Source organism: Taudactylus pleione, unplaced genomic scaffold (genome assembly GCF_031769625.1).
Source record: "Taudactylus pleione unplaced genomic scaffold, aTauple2 ptg001091l, whole genome shotgun sequence".
Lineage (NCBI taxonomy): Eukaryota > Metazoa > Chordata > Amphibia > Anura > Myobatrachidae > Taudactylus > Taudactylus pleione.
Genome location: NW_028285492.1, coordinates 2,680,302 through 2,707,641, shown reverse-complemented (window position 1 = coordinate 2,707,641; position 27,340 = coordinate 2,680,302). Strand labels below are relative to the sequence as shown.

The 27,340-nt window shown below is 42.3% G+C and overlaps 1 protein-coding gene across 5 annotated transcripts in view; it reads right to left on the bottom strand.

The window, feature by feature from the left end:
- Nucleotides 1-27,340, bottom strand: part of ACOX3 (acyl-CoA oxidase 3, pristanoyl) — a 100,990-nt gene that overhangs the window by 70,747 nt on the left and 2,903 nt on the right. For 3 of the 5 annotated variants that reach the window (XM_088461753.1, XM_088461755.1, XM_088461756.1), the window contains exons 2-7: nt 26,367-26,535; nt 18,909-19,142; nt 18,043-18,117; nt 17,440-17,529; nt 15,290-15,433; nt 11,689-11,777 (exon numbers count right to left, since the gene is read on the bottom strand). In XM_088461753.1, coding sequence (XP_088317879.1) covers nt 11,689-11,777; nt 15,290-15,433; nt 17,440-17,529; nt 18,043-18,117; nt 18,909-19,142; nt 26,367-26,528 — 794 coding nt within the window. In that variant the 5' untranslated portion in view covers nt 26,529-26,535. Of the gene's footprint in view, nt 1-11,688; nt 11,778-15,289; nt 15,434-17,439; nt 17,530-18,042; nt 18,118-18,908; nt 19,143-26,366; nt 26,539-27,340 lie in introns of all 5 variants that reach the window. The other 2 variants (XM_088461754.1, XM_088461757.1) reach the window with 1 other exon arrangement.

The window sequence follows — 27,340 nt, the reverse complement described above, 5'->3', positions numbered from 1 at the left end:
CCAATGGAACTGGTTCCCTTGTATTTATTGATGATGTGACTGCTGACAAAAGCAGCAGAATTAATTCTGAAGTGTTTCGGGCAATATTATATGCTCATATTCAGTCAAATGCTTCAGAACTCATTGGACGGCGCTTCACAGTGCAGATAGACAATGACCCGAAGCATACTGCAAAAGCAACCAAAGAGTTTTTTAAGGCTAAAAAGTGGAATGTTATGCAATGGCCAAGTCAATCCCCTGACCTGAATCATGCATTTCACTTGATAAAGACAAAACTGAAGGGAAAATGTCCCAAGAACAAGCAAGAACTGAAGACATTTGCAGTAGAGGCCTGGCAGAGCATCACCAGGGATGAAACCCAGCGTCTGGTGATGTCTATGCGTTCCAGACTTCAGGCTGTAATTTCCTGCAAAAGGATTTGCAACAAAGTATTAAAAAATGAAAGTTTGATTTTGGATTGTTTAGTTTGTCCCATTACTTTTGGCCCCTTAAAAAGTGGGAGGCACATATAGAAACCGTTGTAATTCCTACACCGTTCACCTGATTTGGATGTAATTACCTTCAAATTAAATCTGAAAGTCTGCAGTTAAAGCACATCTTGTTTGTTTCATTTCAAAGCCATTGTGGTGGTGAATAGAGGCCAAAATATGAAAATTCTGTCAATGTCCCAATATTTATGCACCTGACTGTATATATATATATACACATATACATTTCTGAGTAAGCTACAGTCAAATGTTTTCAAGCTCAAAAGTGAATAGTCCATCCCCAAACCGACTCTCAGGGTTAATCTGTGGTGCAAGCAAAAGAAAAAAAAAAAAAAAAGGTTTGCAAGTCCTGTGTAGAAACTTTTCTTCTGTGTAACGGTCATGGTTCTATAGAGTTTGTATATAGAAGTGGTCCTATCAGTGGCTAGAAGAGGACATGTGTGATATCTGGGTGTATATGATTACATAGCCGCAACAATTTATTTATATTCCTGGTTTATGTTTTTTTTGGGATAACAGGTTAAGGAACTGGGAATTACTGGTGCTGACTTTTACAGTAAAAATGTTGCTATTAGTTTGCATACATCCCTTGAATGTCTAATTTGTTCCAAAACAGAGCGCGCCATTGCATAGTATTGCAGATATTATGGGCGTTTTTCAGATGAGGTAATGACAGATAATTAAAACAATCCAGCAAGAGTACAGGACACATTCGCACACACATGAGAAAGTCTTGTGAAAAACAAACAGTGTATTGTATCAGGTTTCATGCATTTAGATATGTAATACCTAGAATAGGGGAGTAGCTACTTATCTATATATACAGCATATGCCAATAAATGATACGGAAGCAAATGTTTGGATCTGGACCCGTAGAAAGTCACTTACATGATCTCATTTTAAATTTAAAATGGATTTTCACAAAAAAATGCTTAATTGTATAATTATTTATAAATGAAGCATTGGTTAAGGAGCATGAAAACCCTGCTGTAGCTGCATGCTCAGGTAACATAAGAATTATTGTATATTGATTTCTTACAAACTCCCATAACTTTCCCTTCATCTTCACAAAGCTTATTCTGTTGGGAATTATTCATATAAATGTAAACTCTGAAGACTACTGCACACAGCAATGATGTACAATTAGATATTAACTGACAGCAGTCTAGTGTGGTCAGGCTAAAGTTACTTTGTGAATGGTTGCTATGGGTTACAGTGCATGAGCTGTGCTTGCACCATATTAAATGAGTGAACATGGCACCTGATTGGACAAGCGGACTGACCAGCCAATCAGGTGCCTCAACCACACATCTTCGATCCAAGATGTTGGCTGCCCAACAGTGTTCCAGCAAGGAATTGGGGGACAAAAAAAAAATTGTGTCCCCCAAAGGATCATAATACCCGATTCCTTATAGTATTTTTTTTTTTTTTCTTGTGCTGTATTCAGATATGTTTGTGAAATTTCTCTATCGGGTAAAGCTTTTGAGTGACATGCAATTTTTCTTTTTTTAAATCCATATATTATTTATATAATTGTGATTACAAAGCCAAACTTGCAGTCTAAAAAGTAGCATTGTCTTATTTTCTGCTCCACTTTGCCTCAGGAATTTCTCTCTGAAGAGTCCAGCAGTAGTCAGCCAGCAACTTAGGGCTCCACTTGCCTTGGTAGAAATGTCCTAATGCAAACGCTGGCCATGTTTGCCACTCACTGCACACGTTTTTCAGAAAAAACTCAGCGAGCCCAGGAAATGATCCATTACTGACATATTGCACCCAATTGCTCTGTAAGACATAACAAGGTCTCTGAAGACAGAAGAGGCCCCTGGTGGGCTGAAACGCCTTAGTGGGTTCATGGTACAGCATCTGCACCGCATGCATACTTTCCAGACTAGCGCTTGTATCCTGCTCATCCAGGCCGCTTAGCCACTTGTGATATCTGCACAGAAGCCTGACTGGAGATACTCCGGGCATCATTACACCGGAAGGGATGTATGAGCACCAGAGCACTCAACAGCAAGAACAGCATTCCCCTGACCCGCACACGGAAGGAAACCGCCCACATGACAATCGCCATCGGATCCACAGCTGCAGACCGGACCAGATGACAATTTGGTTAACTACACCAGAGGGGACCCCAGTATAGTGTGCGCAAGGGAATGGGAATCCAGTCGCTTACCGGCATTTTCAAATTACTGTTAACTTAGTGGGCTGCCGCTAGTTTTACAATATCACTTGAACTTCACAATTTTGAATACCTATTCTACGGAGCCTAAATGGACAGACGAGCTCTACATTGTATTGAGTACTCGCTTGACTCCGATGTTTTTAGTTTGTCCTCTCCTCTATTAGGATTTGTCATTTTGATATATTTTACATTATTCATTTTGTGATTTTACACCCCTGGACATTTGGCTTAGAATCAGCCGCATTTAGCAGAATAATCATATTATGGTAGGACTGCATGGCCTATTGATTTACCCTGTATATGCATCTTTAGTAGAGATCTGCTAAACAAATACAATACAATATATCATCTACATTATATGACCCTTTATTGCTAAATAATTTGCAACAGTTTCCAGAAACTTTAAAGATACGTTTTATGGGTCCAAAGATCTACCACTGAGTAAACAACAGCCTTACCATAGGGGTTTCTAATACCCCTTTTCCACTAGTCTGCCAGGTAACAACCGTGATGATGTTCATGCGCCCATCCCGGGTGCGACCCGGCTGAGACCCGTCAGACAGGCGGCCCGACCCAGCACTAATGCCGGCATCTCATGATGAGCCGGCTCTTGGAGATGATTTCATCTCCAAGCGCTGGCTCTTCCTATGCAGGGAACCCGGGCTACCCGTTCACACTGCTTCGCTGCTGCTCGTGACCATGGTTGAAATGCCGGGTCACTCGGCCCAGCTTATTTCAACCCTGCCCTTTCACACAGCAAAATAACCCGGGTTGCTGGGCACTCACGTGTAAAAACTCGGGTTATTGCTGGCAGTGGAAAAGGGGTATAAACTACCAGCTTCTGTTTTATTCTAATTACATTTGTTTTTCTATATCCCTGTAATAATAAAGATTTTTTTTTTAAACATCTATTATGCGCAATCTCCCTCAGTGGCCCAAATTCCTAAGGTTTAAGTTACACCTCCTCTTTATCTCTATGCAACTTGTGTACATCTATAAGCAGGTCACACACTATCTCAGAATAGTTTTCGGCCTTGTGATTACCCAAAAAGTTTTTGCAGACACTTTTGAAACTAGGCCACTCTGCTTCATTTATATCTCCTTCAAATTTACTCCCATCTTTAAACAATTACCTGATCTGAGGGCCTACATTAACACCTTCTGTAAGCTGGGCATCACTGTTCTGGGAAATCTTATTTTTGAAGTTGCTTTTTACCCATCGCTTTAACACTGTTTTTCAGAAGTCCAAGCTTCATGTGCAGAGGAGGAAGGTGCCCTTTATCAGGGTCAACAAGTGACCTCTTCACAACTTTTCTATTGCATGGAACAAGAGAGGTACGTTTTGGCCGATCCTTCTAAACGTAGCGGTTTTCTTGTCCTTACTGCCCCACTCACATAAAAAAACAACAGTACTTGGTGTAACCCAGCTGCAACCCTAACACAAGTACAACGACCATTAGATCTCCACAGATATTCCACTTAGAATTCCAATACCGTACCTTTTCTAAAAACAACTTTAAGTTGTCATACAACTTTTTCATGTTTGATGTATGTGCAATAGGTACAGAAGGAAATGTATTTCCTTTATAAAGAAGGACGGCCTTAAAGCTGACTTTCGAGAGGTTGATGAATAAGTGCTACTCGTCCATGTTGTGTTTATGACCGAGAGCTCCTATGACTGAACTAACAGCGTACCCTGGCAGCATGATCAATTTTGCGTAGTATTAAAAATAATAATAATAATATATATTTTTTTTATCCAATAATTATTCTAAATGAGGAAAATAAACATGGTGCCGCAAGAAACCAAAGCTATTTAGGAGAAATCTGATTATTTACATACAGCAAAAAAATAATCTACTTCACACACCATGGAAACAAAATTGTCATTGACCAGTGATCAACTGATGGGCAAGCCATCGTCATCAAACTGATAAATGGGTGGGAGGACATCAAGGTACAGACGGTGGATTGGTCCCAAAGTGGTCAGCCACTTTACATTGGAATTAAATAAAAAGAAACAAAAAAGAAAAAAAACAAACACATAACGTGCCCTTCAGGTAATCATAAAACATTTACCCGCCCTGCGATGTAACACACAGTTACAGATGTGTCCTCCATCATTGTTGCTGTAGTCGCGTTAAACAGCCCTTCTAGTTGCACCCAGAATCATGCACCTTACTGCAATGTGAGGTGAAAGACGCACCAGCAGACTTTGCTCAGTAAAATGGTATGCGGCATGTGTATGTTCTGTGTGTCACTGCAGCTGTATCTGTATAGGAAATGCTACCTTACAGTGTCAGCGGCTGTTTTGCGCACCGCGTTCCGTAGTGATGATGTTACAGACTCGGCCGCACACAGGGTCTGATTCAGACTCGCTCGCGATCGCTGAGCGCTCGCAAGTGGGTCGATGTTGGCCCAGTGCGCTCGCGCACGAGGGAGCCGGCTCCGTCGTGCGCATGTGCGAGACCCGGATAGCGACGGCCAAGCCGTCGCTCCGGGTCTCGCACCAAAGGGGGCGTACTGTCGATGGTGAGTGACAGCATGCTCCCTTTGGTGGGCGTGCCGGGGGCGTGGCTGCCCAGACGGGAACGTGGCTGCCCAGACGGGAACACCTACCGTCTGGGGCTGGCCCCACTGACATCACTCGTGATGTCAGTGGGAGTGCTTTTGGCTCTGATAGAGCCAAAAGCACTCCAGGGCTTGCGGCAACGAGACCCTACCGCAAGGGTCTTGTCGCAAGAGCGATGGTCGCGAAGGTCTTGACCATCGCGACCATTATCATGGACGCTCGCATAAGCTGTGGGTGGTAACCCACAGCTATGCGAGCGTCCAAGAGGCCGCCACAAAAAAAAAAAAAAAACGCCCTGATTCAGAGCGGGCGCTCGTTCAGAGCGTCCCGCTCTGAATCAGGCCCACAGAACATACACAAGCCGCACGTCATTTTCATCAGCAAAATCAGCTTGTGCATCTTATTCGCATCGCACTGCGAATAAGGCACATTTAGAATATTAAGAAGTCCGGCGCCGGCTGAGTCGCGCAGGAGATGGCGGCACTCATGCGCCCTGTGTAACGCGACTCATAACGCACATAGGTTAGAATAGGAAGGACATATCTGTATGGGCAAATGAAGCCTAAATTCTATCTGTTACAGGCTCTGTAGGCATTCTCCCACCTGTTCCTTACTGGCGGCAATCGAAAGAGGCTTTATGCTGCCTCATCTCGCCGCAGTACAAGATGTAAATATACAATAAAGAGCCTCTATCCCCGATACTGCAATTCTCACTAATACCAAACCAAGCGTATAGATAGGGGGCAGCCGCACCGCAAGATTTATTGATCTCTGCATACTTTTGGATATATGCATTATTCCCTGTAATACAATGTGTGAGTATCTACGGCTGTATTGTGTATCGGAACCAATGAGTATAAATAAGGTATACCCAAACAAGCCACTTGACTAGGTACACCTGTCTATTCACAAGTAATTGGCTGCTCAGTCAGTGATAACATCCCAAGTGCAGCCAAATTCAAGTAGGTATGTGCCAATGTATAGTGTCAGAGAGGGGCATAAAAGGCTGATCGGGGGAACTCTATGGCGAGGGCCCATGAAACAGGGTGTGTGCTGCCACTGAACGAGTGCGGTAAGTCACTGGTAGGGGTGCGGCCAGACCATAGAGGTCATGGCATGGCGTGATGCAGTCTCAGACATAGCACTGCCGTCTATATCAGATTATATTTAAAACAAGACTTGGACGATTTTGCCCTTTAAACGATTGCCCCTTTAAAAACATCGAGCAGATTCGCCGGGAACTCGCAGATGCCTGCATCTCGCAGGCTATCACATTTACACCATGGATGGAAAGTAGCTCACAATAAATGTAAGGTACAAACAGAAGCCAAAAGGCAATTAACCTTTCTAGTAAACATATAACACTATATAAGGAACCAGTTCTTAATAAAGTACTATTTTCTCCATCATCCAATCCTATCTGACCTGTACATGAAACGTAAAGCAGTAATAGTGTATCGTTGCTTCAGGGTCTTCCTGTGTACACCTGCTGTGGTGGGAACATTGGTTCCGCTGCTAAATCACTTTCAATTGCTTTCCAATACCTCTGATGCTTTCTCTATTCAGTGATTGTATGGTACGATTACTAGCACTTTTGTGGTTACACTGCCCCCTAGTGGCGATTAACGTCATACTCTCAACTGTGTTGGGTTACTTCTGTTTTACTTTATTTTTTGCACTGTAGTTCCCTATTTTTCTGCTGTGACCACGTTTTTAATGACGTCTGTATTTACCCTGACACTTGCCCTATCACCAAATGCATTGTGCCAAATTTTCGACCACTAACACCTGCAAGCAGTGACCTCACTCTATAACCTGTCTCCAATGTTTTACGACATTCTTTGCACTGTGGCTAGGAACTTGTGCGCTCAGTGACCAGATAGTGGCTCCCCGCACTGGATAAATATCCTGTACCTAGCCTGGCACTATGGGCACTCATGAGCAAACCCCAGCTAAACACTGCCCCCCCCTCACTCCCAACTCATCCCCACTTTGAAGACGGGGAAGACCACTTCTTTTGGTGTCTAGCGCTACAGCGCCCACCATTGAAGTAGCGACAATGTTACACAACATTAAGATGCCATTTAAACAGTTTGAGTAACTACAGTCTTTCCTTGACTTTGCACCAGCTCATTTATCCGACATCTTTACTCATCAAGATACACTAGATCAGAGGGCCAGTGATTTGGACGATTCTCTGCGGACTCCAGTAATTGCACCTGTTACCTCCATGCAAGTTTGTGCTACGAAATAACATGACTTTGCCAACGCATTGCATCTTGATATCGTGGTACTCATCTATGATTTACGGGGGTCCCTAACCATGTTAGGCTCTTTTTCTTAGCTTGGTTCTACACTACCTACGGCCATGGATCTACAGTATGGGTTAGGTACACTACAGGCAGTCAGAGCCCATCGTTCAGCCAGGAGACAGTCGGTGGTACTTAAAACTTTGTATGGTCATTGCCAAATTTGTATACTCCCATGCAAAACACAAGCTATAGATGTGTCCTCACTCGTCTTTGCTGCAGTTGCGCCAAACAGCCCCTCTTGGCGCACCTGGTCCTGTGAGGCTGTGCTAGCATCAGGTTTCTTCTTTTGCAATGTGATGTGACTAGGAGGCACCAGGAGACTGTGCTGATGAATGTGATATGTGACAGTTCTAGATCTGTTGCGACTGAGTCCGTCAATCAGCATGCAAAGCGCTACGGTGCAGCGGCTGCGGCTTTCTTCCACGCCAAGTTCCGTTTGCAGACTCAGCTACACACAGATATCACATGGAGTAATAAGCACAGTTTCCTGGTGCGTTATAGTCGCATCACATTGCGAGTTAGGGCTGAATTCAATTAGCCGCAAAAAGCAGAGGTCGGCGAAAAGTGCAATGATTTCGCCTCATTGGCATGTTTGGACGCAATGTTTTCTCCATGCGCGTCCACGCTTTTCGCCCTATTCAATTCCAAAACAGGCGAAAACGCGGATAGGCGAATGTAGTGTAAAGCAAAACTAGCAAAAAGTACAACATATTTTGGGGGAAATCAGTCTGTACCCCATAAAAAGCCCAACTGACCCTGGGAATCCATATAGAGGAGTATTAATAGCCCTGATAAATGTATTTAGTGATCTTATATTGAGTCAAAGGGCTGTTATATGCATATGTATATAAGTATTGAAAAATGATTGAAAGCTATTTTATTTGAGAAAAATAAGAACCGTAGATACATTTGGGGTACATGTAAATGGGTACTAGTATAGTTTGGTATCTCTAAAGAGAAGATTTTAAAAATATAAAAAATACACCTGCTGCAGCCACCTGTAATCCTAAAAACACCCGTCTCAACCTTATAGCCCCCCAAAATACCTGGTCCCCTACTTTGTACCCCATTTCCAGCACTTTTTACATTTTTGCCCCAAAAATCACATTTCTTTTTTTGGGGTGATTTAAGACATTTTTGTAAAATTTTTGTGCCCAATTAGTCATTAGTGGGGGGGATCCAAAGGGGTCTGACCCAAGTCCCCACCTTTGCATCCCAAAATATGGATTTGCATTTTGCTGGAGATACTTTTTTGCCTTTTTTTGCCCATGGAGTTCTCGCCTAGGAGAAAACAACCTGGAATAGAATATGGAGATACTTTGGAAACAGGTGAAAAGTGCTAATCGCCAAAAACTTTTCGCTGATCGTGGCTTTTCGCCTCTAACTGAATTCGGCCCATAGATGCATTTTCAGCAAGAAAAAGACGCCCAACGCTAGCAAGGTAGCACGGGACCTGGCGGCTCGCTCTCACCAGGCATATTGCGCTTTATGGCGTATTGAGGCTACATGAGCTGGAACACATCTGTACCATCTACATATAAACCATAGAGACAGATCATGGAAGAACAGAAATGACAGTACTTATCTTTCCAGACTTCTCAGCTGCCGCCATTGAAAAGGCTGCTCGGTTTTTATAGGATTCCGACACAAGTTTATATTTGACCTTTTCCTTATAACATACCTACTAATGTGTGTTCACTTACCATTCGCTATACGTCGCAAGACGCCTGACGCAACTGGGATGCTCCGATTGGAGTTGTGTACCGTAGTTTTCTTTAAATTTTGCCTCTTAGTCACATCGCAGAGGCAGCAAAAAGCCACTAGGCCGGGCTGCTGTGATTTTAACCGTAGAGAAACTTGTTTTACACACGTACAAAGGACCATATTCAATTTGAGGCGAAAAGTCCGAGGTCGAACTTTTCGCCATCATCGCCGTTTTTTCATGGGATAAAGTATCGGGCACGTGCCCGCTTATCCCCGTACTCAATTAGGCTCCGGGGAAAACGGGACCTGGTGGAAAGGTAAGTACCGTAAAGTCCTGTCACTTTAGGGGAAATCAGCCCGTCACCCCCCAAAAGATAGTCTGACACGGGGGATCACTATGGGTACCCCCGATTTGGCCTGCTGAAGGTAAGCTGGGTTTTTAAACAGCTGCGGCAGGTGCATAAATGTGAAGAATAGCATTTATTTTTTAAATAACTAGTCCCATCAAATTTGGGGTACATGAGAATGGGACCAAGCATAATTTTAAGTTCCTAAAGTGATTTTTAAAAATTCTTAAAAAATCCACCTGCCGCAACCCCCCCACATGCTAGAAAACACCTGCCGCATACATGGGGACCCCCCCCTGAGGTTACTTCGCTAGTTTTTAAGTTAATACCCCAAAATTTTTCTTTTTTGCCCCCAAAATGAAAGTACCTTTTTTGGGGTGTCCTAAGGAATTTTTTAAAACAATTTTTACACACATTAAATTAAGGGGACATTCCAAGGGGTGCAGGCTATTTCTTTTTATTCTGCACCCCAAAACCCCAATTTTGCACTTTTTTTCGCCACCTAAACAGTGGTGAAAACGTATCCTCGTTTTTTTTACAAAGACTTCTCGCACCTACGAAAAGTCTTTGAAATTGGATCAACGGACTTTTCGCTTCAAATTGAATATGGCCCAAAGTCGGAAATGAAGCACAATGGAAGCTGGAGCGAGGAAAACCCGCGGCTGCTCACATCGGAGCCCTTTTTACACAGATCCGGACTTGGTCGCACACAGCTGTACGAATGTCGCACCCCCCATTGATCAGTGTAAGCTACCAATGTCGTTTTGTCGCTTCTAGTTGTTTTAATTACGTGAATAAGACGCACAAAAAAAAAAAAAAAAAAGACACTCGGTGCACCAGTCGCACAGGATGTTGCACATCTAGGGGGCTATTCGGCACGACTGCGACTGTAATAAGGATACATCTGAAAACATTGCCGACGGTCTGTGAAGCATTTCTTCCTGATTATGGTTTGCGCTATTCTTATAATGTTTCTTTCTATATATGTTCTTATTTTTTTTGCCAGTTTCTCATGTTCTACTGTTACCAAGGTGACCCCAGGCTTACCAGCCAGGGTTCAACCTCTTTATCTCTTTGGATAGAAAACTATTTGAAAACGGTATTGCAGCATGTGCATTTGATGTTACTATTGTTTTTCTTGTTTGTCCATGTTTTATTGTTTGCTTCCCCATCACATGTCACAGGCTATATTTCTTTAACTTGCCGTTTAGCATTGTTTACTTGATCTACATCGCCACGTTCAGATTGGTTTTTTTATGAACCCCCTGTGTGATAAACTCCAATAAGCAAAAGGGATGATGGTAAAAGACAAATGGTCTCTTGATTATAATCTGATGCAATGCTGCCATCTAGAGGCTGGATTTCATTTAGGCATAATGATAAAGAAAAGGGTTTGCCAGAAAAGAGCAGAGTGCACAGGAGAAGCTTATTTTAAAATATTGTGCAGTTTTAGCTGAACTTGGAAAGAAATAAAATGAGGACAGTAAAGCAGAATAGCAAAAATGTATTTATGGCTCCTGTTCCACACAATACAATTATCAATAGTGCCTAACTAAGCTGTACTGGATGCAAACATATGTTACTCATTGTTTGTATCCCTCTACTGGACAGCGTTTCCAACGCCAGTGAGCCAGTTGCAGTCAGTGTGCACAGGCTACTCTGGCAGCGACTTCTCCTGGCAAGCACTATCTGCTAATCACAACCAGGACTGCCAGTCCGAACCGCGATTAACACAGAGCCACTCCCCTGTCTTGCCATCAGCCTTACCTGGCTCCTAGTTCCTGCAGCTGATGCAGTCCCTAAAAGCCGGGCATGTGCCGATCTGCCGGTGTTTGAGCGCATGCGCCAGTCCAAGCGCCTGCCAGATTCATTGCTCATGCGCAATGGACCTGGCATTGCGGCAAAACTCCGGCACTGCAGTCCGGGACCATAATACTTTTCTGGAGGAGGGGGGCTGCCCGCCACGGGCAGCCCCCCTCCTCGAGAAGGGTAGGAGCCACCACGGGTCTTTTCTAATGTACTACTGTATCTCATATTTAAGGAACGAGAACGTCAGTGGTACTCCGGTTGTGTCACTCACCCATTGTCTAAGCCGTTTTGGCCCAGCTTCTTGCCGATGTCGCCCACCATCACTCCTGGCATAGGAAGTAGTGTTTTGGGGTCACGAATCTGTATGACATTAAAAAAATATTACTGATCGGAATGACTTAGAATGGCATAAAGAAGATGTAACCTGGTAAGTAGAGGAACACTACGGGTAAAATTATTTAGGTGGCTGGAACTTATATTCAAATGTTATTAGCCCGGGAGGCTGAATACTTAAAATAAATAGGAGGTCACAAACCCAGTCCTGCACACGCTTGGGGACAAACAAACAAGTTATTCGGCTGCGCAGCAGCACCCCAGGCACAGGGGTATACTGTAAGTGAAATGTAATTGGGAGGAATGCTGGCAGCTAAGAGACATCAGGACAATAGCTGGGAAGCCTAATTAAGCATTTCACATAGACTTTGCTCTAGTTACTATCATGGTAAAAATCTATCACAAAAATATACTGACAATTACATACTGGTCACAGGACAATGTTAACTTGGCAGATTTAATTATGCAGACTTGATATTGCAGTGATCCTTATTAAGCGGTTATAGGAACAAGGCAGACACGCGTTTCACCATTATTTGCTTAACAATAATGGCGAAATGCGTGTCGGCATGGTTCACTGCACTGAAAGGGGTCTTCACCATTAATAACAATTTACTATTAAAATGTCTAAGAATGTTTTGAACTAAACAAATATATTAGCAGACACAACAATACCAACCTAACCAAATAAAAATAATTGGCTGAAAACGAGGAACATTAGCTGATCTGCAACTATAGCCATGATACCCGGCATAAATTGCATTGGTGCTCGAAAGCCCGAAAAAAGAATTTTTGCTGGATTGTAACAATAGTCAAAATCTATCTCAACAGTTATCAGTGCGGCACTAGCTGGTAACAAAATAGCAGCAGCTGGTGAACGGCTGTGTTCTCAGATCTGACTTGGGACAATAAATCGCTTGAAATATACAGAGCCTATTACTTATACAATTTAAGTCTAAATACCGTAGCTCTGAAAGCTACATATGGTTAATGCGATTGCATGCACCCTAAATGGATATGCAGTGCTGCTGAAAAATATAATTGCTAAACAAATATTATGATTTAGGAATAATAACATAAATTGCTTCAAAACTGTATGCTATAATTAACAGCTCACAGCACTGCTGAATGTGAAATAGCACTGTTTCAATGCAGTATTTTAATTATTAGCCCGCTATCAAACAACTCAAGCAAACTTCCAAAGGGGAAATAGTCTTTCATATTACAAAAATATAAATTATGGGGGATTTTCAGACCATAAATACATAATGAAACAACCACCTCCATACTATAGTATTCTTGTCTAAAAGTGGGAACCTTATAAAATATATCAGCCCCAAGCTAACGGACTCTGTCGATCAGTAATAATTACTAACTAACACTATTTCCGTACTAGCAGTAACATACTAAGGGGGAAAAATAATTTAGCTTAATGTAATCCAATGTACACTGCCCTCCATACTATGTGTGTATGTATACTAGGGGATTATTTCTCTGCTACTATGTTATTAGGAACATACTAAGGGGGAAAACAATTGAGCTATACACTAATGAGTGTATATTATCCTCCATATTACAAATGTGGGCATGCTAAGGGGTCTATTCATCATCACCTAACTTCTACAAAAGTAGGTAAAACTTAAGATTTTCACCTATTTTTGTAGAAATTGAGTGTTAGGGTTATTCATCATTCATGTAACGCAGAAGATAACACCGATATCTCCTAGTTACAATTGTGCCCCGATAATTTCCACAGTCCCCATACTATAGTATACGGATGTGAAAATTATGTAATTTGTCAAGTTCCGAAAAAGTATTTTTTTGCAGAACTTGACAGTGATACTGTATGCCATCCTGAGATGGCATACAGGAAGATACAGCAGTCGGATCTGAAAAGATCCCTCCCTGCTGTGTCCCATCACCTTCATGCAGCTCCCTCCCGACTCCCCAAGCACTCCTCCTGGGAGCTGGGAGCTAGGGAGAGGGCACAGCAGTGGCGGCGGGGGTATGACGCGGCGGGGCTGCAGGTCTGAGCCTGGGGGTCACAGACTCCAGCGACGGCTTCAGCCCTGTAGTAAAAGAATATATTTATTACTACAGGTTGAGTCTCCCATATCCAAATATTCCGAAATACGGAATATTTTTAGCATGACTGAGAAAGTGAAACCTTTGCTTTTTGATGGTTCAATGTACACAAACCTTGTTTAAAGAACAAAATTATTAAAAATATAGTATAAAATAACCGTCAGGCTGTGTGTATAAGGTGTAGATAAAACATAAAAGCATTATGTGTGTATATTAGAGTCCCATTCCCAAGATATTTCATTATAGAATGCAAATATTCCAAAATACGGAATATTCCGATATCCAAAATGCCCCTGGTCCCAAGCATTTTGGATATGGGAGACTCAACCTGTACTTGTAACAACTCAATGAGAAGTCTGTTATAAAATGTGCTTAGGATTTTATATAAACCAAGAGAAAGACTACATTTCCACAAAAGACAACGATCATTTATTGAATTCTACTAAAAACCTGCCACAAATAGCTACAGTTGGCTAATGTGTTAGACAATCATAAATATATGGATATATGGAAACACCAACTACAGTGAATCAGAATCTTTTTAATCACTTATATTCTATCTCTACACATTATGCTATATTTTTAAATTCATATTTTTATCTTAAGAATTTTTGGATAATATATCCTTTTAATAGATATTTAATAAAGGTTACGTTGTAAACGCACAATTCTTACAAGGTAGCAAAACTCAATATTATAAATGAATTCAATTATTACAATACAGATGTGTCCACATACACCTATCCTTCATGCGCTACAAGTCGCGTCACACAACGCGAGAGCTCCGTGTGCCTCGGTAGCACCTAGCGTTTTCCGTGCACCTTTTTACATTCAAATGTGTCTTAATCACACAGTGATGCAAATTGATAGCACAAACAGCTTCTGCTGATTAAAATGATATGCAGCATGGCTATGTTTTCTGTGCGTTTGTGGGTGTATCTGACATGTGAAATGCTACAGTACGTTACAATGTCAGCGGCTGTAACACTGTAACGTAGCGTTTCGCATGCAGATACACCCGCAGAACATATGCATGCTGCATATCACAAAACATAGGTATGCCGCATATCATTTTAATCAGCAGAAGTTGCTTGTGCGTCCACTGCATGGCGCTACTAGTAGGGTTGTTTGACGCGCAAGAAAGTAGGATGTATGTGGACACATCTGTAGGAAAAGAACGGAGGCTTCAGGGAAGCGGAAGGGTTTATGTGGGGGCAGAGCCAATCAGATTAACTTTCTAGCGACTACTCCTGTGGCCCAGTAAACCTAACCCAGTGTCAACATAGCAGTGTCCCCAGATCGGATGATGAGGAATAATGGTTCCCCACACAATACATGGTGCTATTTTTTCTTATACCAAACATCATACAAATATTTTCCACCAATACGCAGCACCGATCATCTCTGAACATGACACACATTTCTGTAAGACGCGGAAAGAGGATTGGTCTCACCTGCACGACAAAGGAGTGTAGTCCATGGCACTGCCCATCCGACGTGTACAGCTGGGCATACACAACAGCATGGGTGGCATTCTTCCCCATGTTACCCACCCAAAATTTAGCAGCCTCAAAATCCGGGGAGTTTATAACAAATTCCTAGAAATAATAAATATGCATATTAAAGAACCACTTTATTATAACAGGTCTTATTCCGCAAACAATGTTATTACAGCTGCTCTATTGAGAAGTCTTATGACTGTTGAGATGTTTTATACAGAAGGGAACCAAACAGTAGATCATCTTCTATAACATATTTTCCACTAGGAGCTATTGCAATCGGGATGTAGTCAGCAGCCCAGCGTGCGGGATGCCGACAGCCAAAATACCGATGCCGGAATCCCGACCGCTAGCATCCCGAAGGCAAGTATTGGAGGTTAGGGGAGGGATAGGTTTAGGATTAGGCACTAGGGGGAGGGTTAAGCACTAAGGGGGGAGGGTTATGTTTAGAGTGCATGGAGGGGGATGTTAGGTTCAGGCTACGGGTAGGGAGGGTTACTGGTAGGGAGCGGGTTAGGATACTTACCTAATGTTGTTGGGATTCTCACTGTCGGGATGTTGCTGTCGGTATTCTGACCGGCGGCATCCCAACTGCCAGGATCCCATACCCAACCCATTGCAATCTATGGAATAAGCCTAAACCAGAGATGGGCCCTATAGGGCCACATGCGCTCTCCTAGCCTTCCCCTGCGGCCCCAGCTCCTTCAACCTTTGTAAACCAAAAAGAAACAGATTATATTCTCCTTTTCTGAACATCCTGTCGTGATTACAGTACAGCAATTTTGAGAGAACATTATTGTGCAATAATAGTTGAGTTTGCTGTAGAACACAGACCATATTCATGTTTAAACACTACACACAAATCACATTTTCGCTTATAATAAACAGGTATTACTAAGACATACCAGACTGAACTGAAACAGCCTGTGTTTGTCGTGTTACTGTATTTTTTTTTTTAAATATAAGTTGTAATGAAAAGTAGGCGACTGAGCCCTTTAGAAATGGCTCTCATTATATGTATAATGAGAGAGACAGACAATAAAGAAAAAAAGCATAAAATCTTCCAAATCCTAAGTGAGCGGTATAACAGAAAATCGTGACATTTACGTTACTCTCTTTTGGCTATGAGATAGTGCTAAGCTGGGTACAAAGACGTTGCTCAGACATACACAGCCGCAGATGCATTAGCGATATGTCGTTAGTCGGCTGTAGGAAAGGCATAGCGTATCGTGTGTACCCAGCATTAGATACATTACGAAACGCAAACTTAATCCGCAGGTGGGTATCATCTCTGGCTTCTGATCTGAATGACGAGGGGCTTGACAGGTTCTCCACTACAAGTTTGGAATAACAATGTGTTACCCATTGTTTATACAGTGGGGACAGCCATGTTGTGTTGTGAACCGATATTTTTGAGAATGTAGCTGATCAATACCAATGTGAGCTAGCACTGAGGCCCTGAGCTGAAAGTCTACACCTAAGTATTGGGTTAGGTAACATAGTTGCTGCCTTCACTGTATATTGTATATGTAAATTTATAGGGGACTGTACTATTGGTTGGCTCAATGTATATAGGATATTTTCTCCATATATACTATATACAAAAGATTTATTAAATTATAAAATGTGATTTTTTTTCTTTTTTTCTGTTTGGATCAATCATATTTAAGTCTCTCACCTTAGCACCCACTATTCTAATACCTGTAGAGCTCTTTCCCCTATGTGGATGACAAGGACGGGCAAAGATAATCATCATATAGAGCACCCGACCTTTAGAACTATTCATTGTCTAGCCTGTAACCAGGGGACAGAAGTATACAGCTCTGGAATGTGATAAAGTGCAGAGTGATAAACGACCAACCACTCAGCTCCCAACTGTCACGTTACAGGCTGCGTTTGAAAAATTACAGTTGACCGTTTATCACTCTGCACTTTATCACTTCCCAGAGCTTCATACATCTGCCCCAGAGTGAGTGCCAGTGGTCAGCCCACCTTATCCGCATTACCCGACTCACTACTGGAGCCGCAGCAGTATGTGTCGCTTCAAGCGTTATAGCAATGTACTAAGCCTGTGTGGCTGGATATAGGCCTCTCTGTCCATGTACCTTAGTAGAAGCATCAAAGGTTGCAGCTGTCCGAATTGCCTTGGTATTGCTGCCATGGCTGAGTTCTGTAAGTGCAAAGCATCCGAAAATCTGAAAAGTAAATAATTAGTTTTTTTGTGGTAAAGAATATACTTGACCAACTCGTTATGTAACACATCGTGGTATCTACTGCGCACGGTGGAAGGTAACCCACCTGTTTCGATTGGTGTTTAAGGGGGGGAGAGACGAGCACAACAGATATATTCTGTTTTGTAATATTTTCTTTGTTAATTTAATTGGTAATTACTGTATTGTGTTTGAATTTTGTATGTATCTCAGCGTCTGTATATTTCAATATTGTAAGACAAACATTTATGTGATTTGTTGTATGATTCTGTGTTGCTTTATTATACAAAGAAGATACACTTTTTCCTACTGTTTGACCATTGAAATATATATGTATGTACGGCTTCAATAAAACTATATAAAGAAAAAAAAAAAAAGAAAAAAAAAAAAAAAAAGAATATACTTGACCTAAAAACAAAGACTGAATCCAAACATCTATAACCTGGATAATAGAACAGTGTACAATGTGCTGAGATTTATACTGTGATGGAGACTGACCTCCATGCTTCGCGTTTGGTTTAGAAACGTTTCGTGCCTTTCAGAACCTGCATTTCCCACAGCACTGGTGAAGACCTGAGAACCCATAACAACAATGGAAGACATTAATGTAGTGACACACATATACATTATATATATATATATATATATATATATATAAAGAAGTAAGTTTCCACTCTGAGCACAAAGCAGCAGTTTCTGAAGGAAAGTTCAAAAATATAACGTAACAGAAATGATTTCGCTTTAGTTTCTTGTGAAAAAAATCTCCCTGAACCGATGTACATGTATATATCTGATAGAAACATTGGGCCTGATTCAGATATGGACGCTAATGAGATCACCGCTGCGTTTTAGTACGCAACTGCGAAAATATGCTAATTTTTGCAAAGATCACCTGAAAATAAAGACGCCCACTGCTGCCTTCTTACCTGCGTAAATATCGGTAACATTGTCGCGCATCGAGCGGCCATCTTGCCCTTGCGGCAGGTCTGACCAGCCGCAGACTGGGTAGCTCTCCTCTCACACAGAGGGCTCTCATGCTGCATAGGAGATCGCAGGGGCAAATTTGTGCACGCCCAAATTTATGCACGCCCATGTAACGGCGTTTAAACGGTCAGACACGCCTGCGTTTTTCTGACCACCCCCGCTACCACCCTTAAACGCTGACAACCTGTCACCGACAATCACTGTGCGATGTAATCCTATGTGCGATCGCAGCATTTGCGCAGTGCGGCTCAGACGCATGCGCGATGACAAACAATGGCTCGATCTGTGTACGGAATCGCCATTGCGTTCATCTCTAAATCAGGCCCAATGTTTGTTCAAACACACACTCGGAGCTGGTTGGTGCACTTGTAAGGAATTACCTGCGTATTTAGGAAATATTTAGCTGCCAGGGACCAATCGTACATGCCCAGGCAGTTTATAAGCACCAGCAGCTTCTCTGGCTTTTCCATCGTAGCCTGGAAAGTCAGGAAGTCATATTCGAATATTTTCTTGCAGCGTAGAAACGTCTGCTCTCTGTACTTCTCCAGGGGCAGATCCTCCCCGGGTTGGCGATAGAAAAGTGGATCATTTTCTAGAGTGGAGAAAATTCTTTTCTGGAAGTAGAATAATAAAATTGCAACAGTGATATGACCTCCTGCAATGGAAACGCAGACTGGATACATAGATGGATCAGGCTTATTGCAGGTATTACTCAGTGGAAAGAGGAAATAGATTTTAGTGGGAGTATCTTACTGGGGGTTTAGTTATTATCTAGTAATGCTCACAGAGGCTGACGGGGTAACAGCCTGTTCTCTAGGTGCTAAGGAACAATCTTACTGTGCATGTGACTATGCAGAGTGCCTCGTAATACAGTTAAACATCAGCTAAATTGTTGTAATATTCATGTTGTATTATTCATGTGTATTAGGATTTATTTATATGTAATGCTGTATAGGCTGATGGAGACATGGGCAAACATTGAGGTGCGTAGTGTGATCAGATTTCTGCGCTAAAGGGCACTGGCCAGGCGGGAAATTATAATGATTACAATACTGTGCAAAAGTTTTACGAAGGTGTGGGAAAAATGCTGCACAGTAAGAATGCTTTCGAAAATAGAAGTGTTAGTTTATTTTTATGAATGAACAAAAAGCAATTAAGTGAATGAACAGAAGATAAATCTAAATCTAGTCGAGCCATGCCGTGACGTGACTCAGTAGCGCAGAGCAGTTTTTGTTCGACTTGTTACCTTCAAATGCGTCTTATTCACACAGTGATGCAAATAGTTATCACAAGCAGCTTCTGCTAATTAAAATGATATGCAGCACGCCTATGTTCTGTGAGCGATTGCGGGTGTATCTGCGTGAGAAATGCTATGTTACAGTGTCAGCAACTATAACACTAACAGTGTTTTGCATGCAGATACACCCGCAGTCACACATAGAATATAGACATGCTGCATATCATTTTAATCAGCAGAAGTTACTATCTATTCACATCACTGTGCGAATAAAGCGCATTTGAAGGTAAAAAGTGGCACACAAGATGCTCTGCTCTACCAAGTCACGCCATGGCATGGCTTGACTAGATTTGACTAGAGTGCTTTTGGCTCTATCAGAGCCGAGAGCACTCCCACTGCCATCACTTGTGATGTCAGTGGGGCCGGCCCCAGATGGTAGGCTCTAGGGCTTGCAGCAACGAGACCCTACCACGAGGGTCGCGTCGCAAGCCCGATGGTCACCTACAGCTATACGAGCGGCCAAGAGGCCGCTCTAAAATTCCAGAAGGACGGCCCTAATTCAGAGCGAGCGCTCTGTCAAAGCGTCCGGCTCTGAATCAGGGCCTCCATTTTCTGAATTCAACCCCAAACTTCCAAGGAATCTCCATCATGCTTCCCTGTTGCCTGCAAGCACTCATTATTGTACCTCTCTTCAGCCCAGCTATTCGCATCGCCGTGAGAATAAAACACATTTGAAGGTAAAAAGTCACACAAAAGATGTTCGGTGCTACCAAGTCACACAGAGCTCCCGTGAGGATAGATGTATGTAGGCACATCTGTAAATACACACATGTACTTATCCATCATGCAATACCATCAGGAAGGCGTCTGATTGGCTCAAATTGTATTCTGTTTGGAACAACCTCCAGGCCGAGTTCATTCAAAAACTGTGTGCAAGTGTACCTAGAGGAATTGATGCTGTTTTGAAGGCAAAGGGTGGTCACACCAAATATTGATTTGATTTGGATTTCTCTTCTGTACAATCACTGTTCATTTTAATTGGTAAAAACAAAACTATTAACACTTCTATTTTTGAAAACATTCTTACTCTGCAGCATTTTTCTACAATACTGCTTGTATAAATGTGTGTGTGTCAGGTGCATAAATATTGGGACATTGACAGAATTTCCAAATGGCTTTGAAATGAAACAAGATGTGCTTTAACTGTAGACTTTCAGATTTAATTTGAGGGTAATTACATCCAAATCAGGTGAACAGTGTAGGAATTACAACGGTTTCTATATGTGCCTCCCACTTTTTAAGGGGCCAAAAGTAATGGGACAAACTAAACAATCCTAAATCTAACTTTCACTTTATAATACTTTGTTGCAAATCCTTTGCAGGCAATTACAACCTGAAGTCTGGAACGCATAGACATCACCAGACGCTGGGTTTCATCCCTGGTGATTCTCTGCCATGCCTCTACTGCAAATGTCTTCAGTTCCTGCTTGTTCTTGGGGCATTTTCCCTTCAGTTTTGTCTTCATCAAGTGAAATGCATGCTCAATCGGATTCAGGTCGGGGAATTGACTTGGCCATTGCATAACACTCCACTTTTTATCCTTAAAAAACTCTTTGGTTGCTTTTGCAGTTTGCTTCGGGTCATTGTCCATCTGCACTGTGAAGCGCCGTCCAATGAGTTCTGAAGTATTTGACTGAATATGAGCATATAATATTGCCCAAAACACTTCAGAATTCATTCTGCTGCTTTTGTCAGCAGTCACATCATCAATTAATACAAGGGAACCAGTTCCATTGGCAGCCATACATGCCCACGCCATGACACTACCACCACCATGCTTCACTGATGAGGTGGTATGTTTTGAATCATGAGCAGTTCCTTTCCTTCTCCATACTCTTCTCTTCCCATCACTCTGGTACAAGTTGATCTTTGTCTCATCTGTCCATAGGATGTTGTTCCAGAACTGTAATGGCTTTTTTAGATGTTGTTTGGCAAACTCTAATCTGGTCTACCTGTATTTGAGGCTCACCAATGGTTTACATCTTGTGGTGAACCCTCTATATTCACTCTTGTGAAGTCTTCTCTTGATTGTTGACTTTGACACATATACACCTACCTCCTGGAGAGTGTTCTTGATTTGGCCAACTTTTGTGAAGGGGTTTTTCTTCACCAGGGAAATAATTCTTCTGTCATCCACCACAGTTGTTTTCCGTGGTCTTCCTGGTCTTTTGGCGTTGCTGAGCTCGCCGGTACGTTCTTTCTTTTTAAGAATGTTCCAAACAGTTGATTGGCCACACCTAATGTTTTTTCTATCTCTCTGATGGGTTTGTTTTGATCTTTCAGCCTAATGATGGCTTGCTTCACTGATAGTGACAGCTCTTTGGATCTCATATTGAGAGTCGACAGCAACTGATTCCAAATGCAAATGTCACACCTAGAATCAACTCCAGACCTTTTACCTGCTTAATTGATAATGAAATGACAAGGGAATAGCCCACACCTGTCCATGAAATTGCTTTTGAGTTGATAGTCCCATTACTTTTGGCCCCTTAAAAAGTGGGAGGCACATATAGAAACCGTTGTAATTCCTACACCGTTCACCTGATTTGGATGTAATTACCCTCAAATTAAATCTGAAAGTCTGCAGTTAAAGCACATCTTGTTTGTTTCATTTCAAAGCCATTGTGGTGGTGAATAGAGGCCAAAATATGAAAATTCTGTCAATGTCCCAATATTTATGCACCTGACTGTAAATATTATATATACATATATATATATATATTATATATATATATATATATATATACACACATGCACATACATACATACATACATACACACACACACACACATATATACATAACCAGTCAAAAGTTTGGACACCTTCTCATTTCATGGTTTTTGTTTATTTATTATTATCATCATCATCATCATCATCATCATCATTTATTTATATGGCGCCACAAGTGTTCCGCAGCGCCTTACAAAGTACATAGACAAAAAAGTAACCATTGACTTACAATACAATACAGGACATGGATAAACAATGCTATATTAGTGACATTAACGCCCGCATAAGCAGCCAAGTGTTAGTTGCCCTAGTGGCTAGTAAGAGATAAATTAAATTACAGTAGGGAGAAGCACAAGAGGGTAGAGGGCCCTGCTCGAAAGAGCTTACATTCTTTAAGGGAGGGGAAGACAAACAGGAGTGACACAGAATGGGGTGGGCCGGGAGAAAGGAAGATGTAGCAGAAAGTTAGGATGAGAGCTGGAAGGCTTTAATGAAGTAGTGGGTCTTAAGAGCTCGTTTGAAAGATGGTAGAGAGGTACAGAGTCTGATAGGGAGAGGGAGGGAGTTCCAAAGGTGAGGAGCAGCACGGGCAAAGTCTTGGAGGCGGGAGTGGGAGGAAGTAATCAATTGGCATGAAAGGCGGCGTGTATTAAGTGAACGAAGAGGGCGGACAGAAGAGTGAAGGGAGATGAGATCAGAGATGTAAATAGGAGAGGAATGGGTGAGGGCTTTGTAAGTGAGTGTAAGAGCCTTGAATTGGGTTCTGAAAGGGAATGGGAGCCAGTGGAGGGCTTGCAAAAGAGGGGAGGCAGATGTAGTGCGTTTGGAGAGGAAGATGAGCCGAGCAGCAGCATTGAGCACAGACTGGAGAGGAGAGAGATGGGATTTGGGGAGGCCAGCTAGGAGAAGGTTACAGTAGTCCATTCTGGCCATGACCAGTGAATGTACAAGGGTTTTGGTAGCATCCTGGGTGAGAAAGGGTCTGATCTTGAAAATATTCTTGAGATGGAAACGACAGGACTGTGAGAGGTTCTGAATGTGTGGTTTAAAGGAGAGGGAAGAGTCTAGGATGACGCCAAGACAACGCACTTTGGGGCTAGATGAGATAGTAATGCCATCTATTAATAAAGAAATAGTGGGACATGATGTTATGTGGGAGGGTGGGAAGACGAACAGCTCAGTCTTAGACATATTAAGTTTGAGAAATCGCTGGGACATCCAGGAAGAGATAGCAGAGAGACAGTTGGCGATACAAGTCAGTAGAGAGGGGGAAAGATCAGGTGAGGAAAGGTAGATCTGAGTATCATCAGCATAGAGATGATAATGGAGTTGATGAGTTTACCTAGAGAAGACGTATAGAGAGAGAATAGGAGAGGTCCAAGAACAGAACCTTGGGGAACACCTACTGTAAGAGGCTGTGGGGGGGAGGAGTTGCCATGAGAGGAAACAGAGAAGGAACGGTCAGAGAGGTAGGAGGACAGCCAGGAGAGAGCAGTGTCACGTAGACCAAGGGAGTGAAGTATATGCAGCAGTAGAGGGTGGTCCACAGTGTCAAAAGCAGCAGAGAGATCAAGGAGAATGAGCAGTGAGTAGTGGCCCTTGGATTTGGCAGCAAAGAGGTCATTGCTGACTTTTGTGAGGGCAGTTTCAGTGGAGTGGAGAGAACGGAAGCCAGACTCAAAAAAAGGGTCAAGGAGGGAGTGGGAGGAAATTATTTTCAACATAGTAGGTTAATACTGAAGACATCAATACTATGAAAGAACACATATGGAATTATGTTGTAAATAAAAAAGTGTTAAACAAATCAAAATAGGTTTTATATTTTAGATTCCTCAAAGTAGCCCCTTTTTGCTTTGATGACAGCTTTGCACACTCTTGGCATTCTCTCAATCAGCTTCATGAGGTAGTCTCCTGGAATGGTTTTGAATTGTCAAGAGTCAATCTCTGGAATTACTTGCCTTCTTATGTGTTTGAGACCATCAATTGTGTTGTGCAGAGGTAGGGTTAGTACACAGTGGATACCACTATTTGACTACTGTTGTAATCCATATTATGGCACCAACCACTCAACTCAGTAAAGAGAAACGACGATCCATCATTACTATAAGACATGAAGGTCAGTCGATACAGAAAATTTCAAGAACTTTGAATGTATCATCAAGTGCAGTTGCAAAAACCATCAAACGCTATGATGAAACTGGCTCTCATGAGGACCGCCCCAGGAAAGGAAGACCAAGAGTTACCTCTGCTGCAGAGGATAAGTTCATTAGAGTTACCAGCCTCAGAAACCGCTATAACAGCACCTCAGATTAGAGACCACATAAAGTCTACACAGAGTGCAAGTAGCAGACAAATCTCAACATCAACTGTTCAGAGGAGACTGCGCGAATCAGGCCTTCATGGTTGTATTGCTGCGAAGAAGTCACTACTGAGGATGAACAACAACAAGAAGAGAATTGTTTGGGCCAATAAACACAATGAATGGACATTAGACCAGTGGAAATCTGTACTTTGGTCTGATGAGTCCAAATTTGAGATTTTTGGTTCCACCCGCCGTGTTTTTGTGAGACGCAGAGAAGGTGAGTGGATGGTTTCTGCATGTGTGGTTCCCACTGTGAAGCATGGAGGAGGTGTAATGGTGTGGGGGTGCTTTGGTGGTGACACGGTTGGAGATTTATTCAAAATTCAAGACACACTTAACCAGCATGGCTACCACAGCATTCTGCAGCGCCATGGAATCTGCCATCCCATCTGGTTTGCGCTTACTGGGACCATCATTTGTTTTTCAACAAGACAATGACCCCAAACACACCTCCAGGCTATGTAAGGGCTATTTGACCAAGAAGGAAAGTGATGGAGTGCTGCGTCAGATGACCTGGCCTCCACAATCACCCGACCTAAATCCAATTGAGCTGGTTTGGGATGAGTTGGACCGCAGAGTGAAGGAAAAGCAGCCAACAAGTGCTCAGCACCTCTGGGAAGTCCTTCAAAACTGTTGGAAAACCATTCCAGGACACTACCTCATGAAGCTGATTGAGAGAATGCCAAGAGTGTGCAAAGCAGTCACCAAAGCAAAAGGGTGATACTTTGAGGAATATAAAAACATATTTTGATTTGTTTTACACTTTTTTGTTTACAACATAATTCCATATGTGTTCTAAGGCGAGCTCAGGGAGGACAGAAACCTCCCGTGGAGAAGAAGGGCTGCTCCATGTTCTTTCATAGTTTTGATGTCTTCAGTATTAATCTACTATGTTGAAAATAATTGAAATAAACAAAAACCATTGAATGAGAAGGTGTGTCCAAACTTTTGACTGGTACTACATGGCATATGCAGATTGCAAAAATCGGCTGGCTGCGTGCGAACGCAGCCTAGTGAGCGGGTCTGTATCGGGCCCTTTGTTTTCCCACAACCTTAATAGTAGCAGAGATCATGGTTTGGACAAAGTTTTTACATTTTTGAAGAAAAGTGAATTTCCAGGCATAAATGAACCAATGTAATAAAAAAAAGTTTCAAATGCAGAATGTTTGGGTCTGTTCTAAGGATCGGAAAATGGGAGGACACCTAGAAATACGCGCTGCGGGTAAATTTGCGCACTTCACAAATTAGGAAACAGTGCTGATCCGCTTTATTCTTGCATATCACCTCCATTGTATTAAATTGCACTTGATAAGTAGTTTTATAAAATCTATTTTTTTATTATTCTCCGTATAGCCAAAATAAGACAGACGGTGATCAGCATAATATCCAAATTCCTATGGCTGAGGAAAAACTAGAATTGTAAGGGAAATTTGGCCAATAGGTCTTACCTTAAAAGCGATAATATCTTCATCATCCAAAAACGTCACCATATCCTTCCAATTAAATGAAGCCTTCCTACGGTATTCAGTGAGTGGTCCATTGGGCAAATCTGGTAACAAGTCAACTCCGGACGTTGCCCCATTGGCATCAAATGTTTTGGCAGCAATCATTGCGAATCTGCTAGAGAATATTTTAGATGTTGGTATAACAATTATAATGAAAACAAAGTAATGCCGGGTACACACTAGACGGTGTGTCCCCGGCCGATGCATGATGTGACGGACGACATATTTGAGCTTGTTTGGCACCGCATTATCTGGTGAACGACCGGCCGATATGTTGTTCACCAGCAGCCTCCGCAAGCAAGGGCAAGGGATCGTTCATCAAAATGACAGATCGAGTAGCATGTAGGCTCGATTTGTCGATGCAGTGAACGACCCCGCTGGAGCGCGCATGGTCGCTCATAGTGGGTACACACTTGCCGATGTGGACGATATGTCCGCCCGATCCGCTGTATCGGGCGACATTGTCTAATGTGTACCCACCTTAAGGCTCATTTATGAACAGCAAAGAAGGCATAGCAAACAGCTACTTTAGCCTATAAGTATGCCAAGCACAATTCTAAGTGCACAACCTAGTCCTTGGAAATGCCCTCATAAAAGGGGGCTGCAGCTAATTTTGCAGACCTACAGTATGTGAAAAACATCCATGTGGAGTGGAAGCTGGGAATATTCTTTAATAGTTTCATGGTAAGTGGTATATGTTTATTCCACAGAAATGCAGAGACAAAGGGGGCTATCCAATTAGCCCCGAAGTCAGCCCGACGCCGGAACTTATCGGGGATTTTTTGTGTCCTCAAAAATAAGCCACGATAAGTGCCGTTTTTTCACCTTAAATAAGGCAAAAACACATAGGTCTGCAAGCTTATAGCGGACCCTATGTGTTTTCGTGAGATATATCCTATTATTTCGTTCGAAATAAT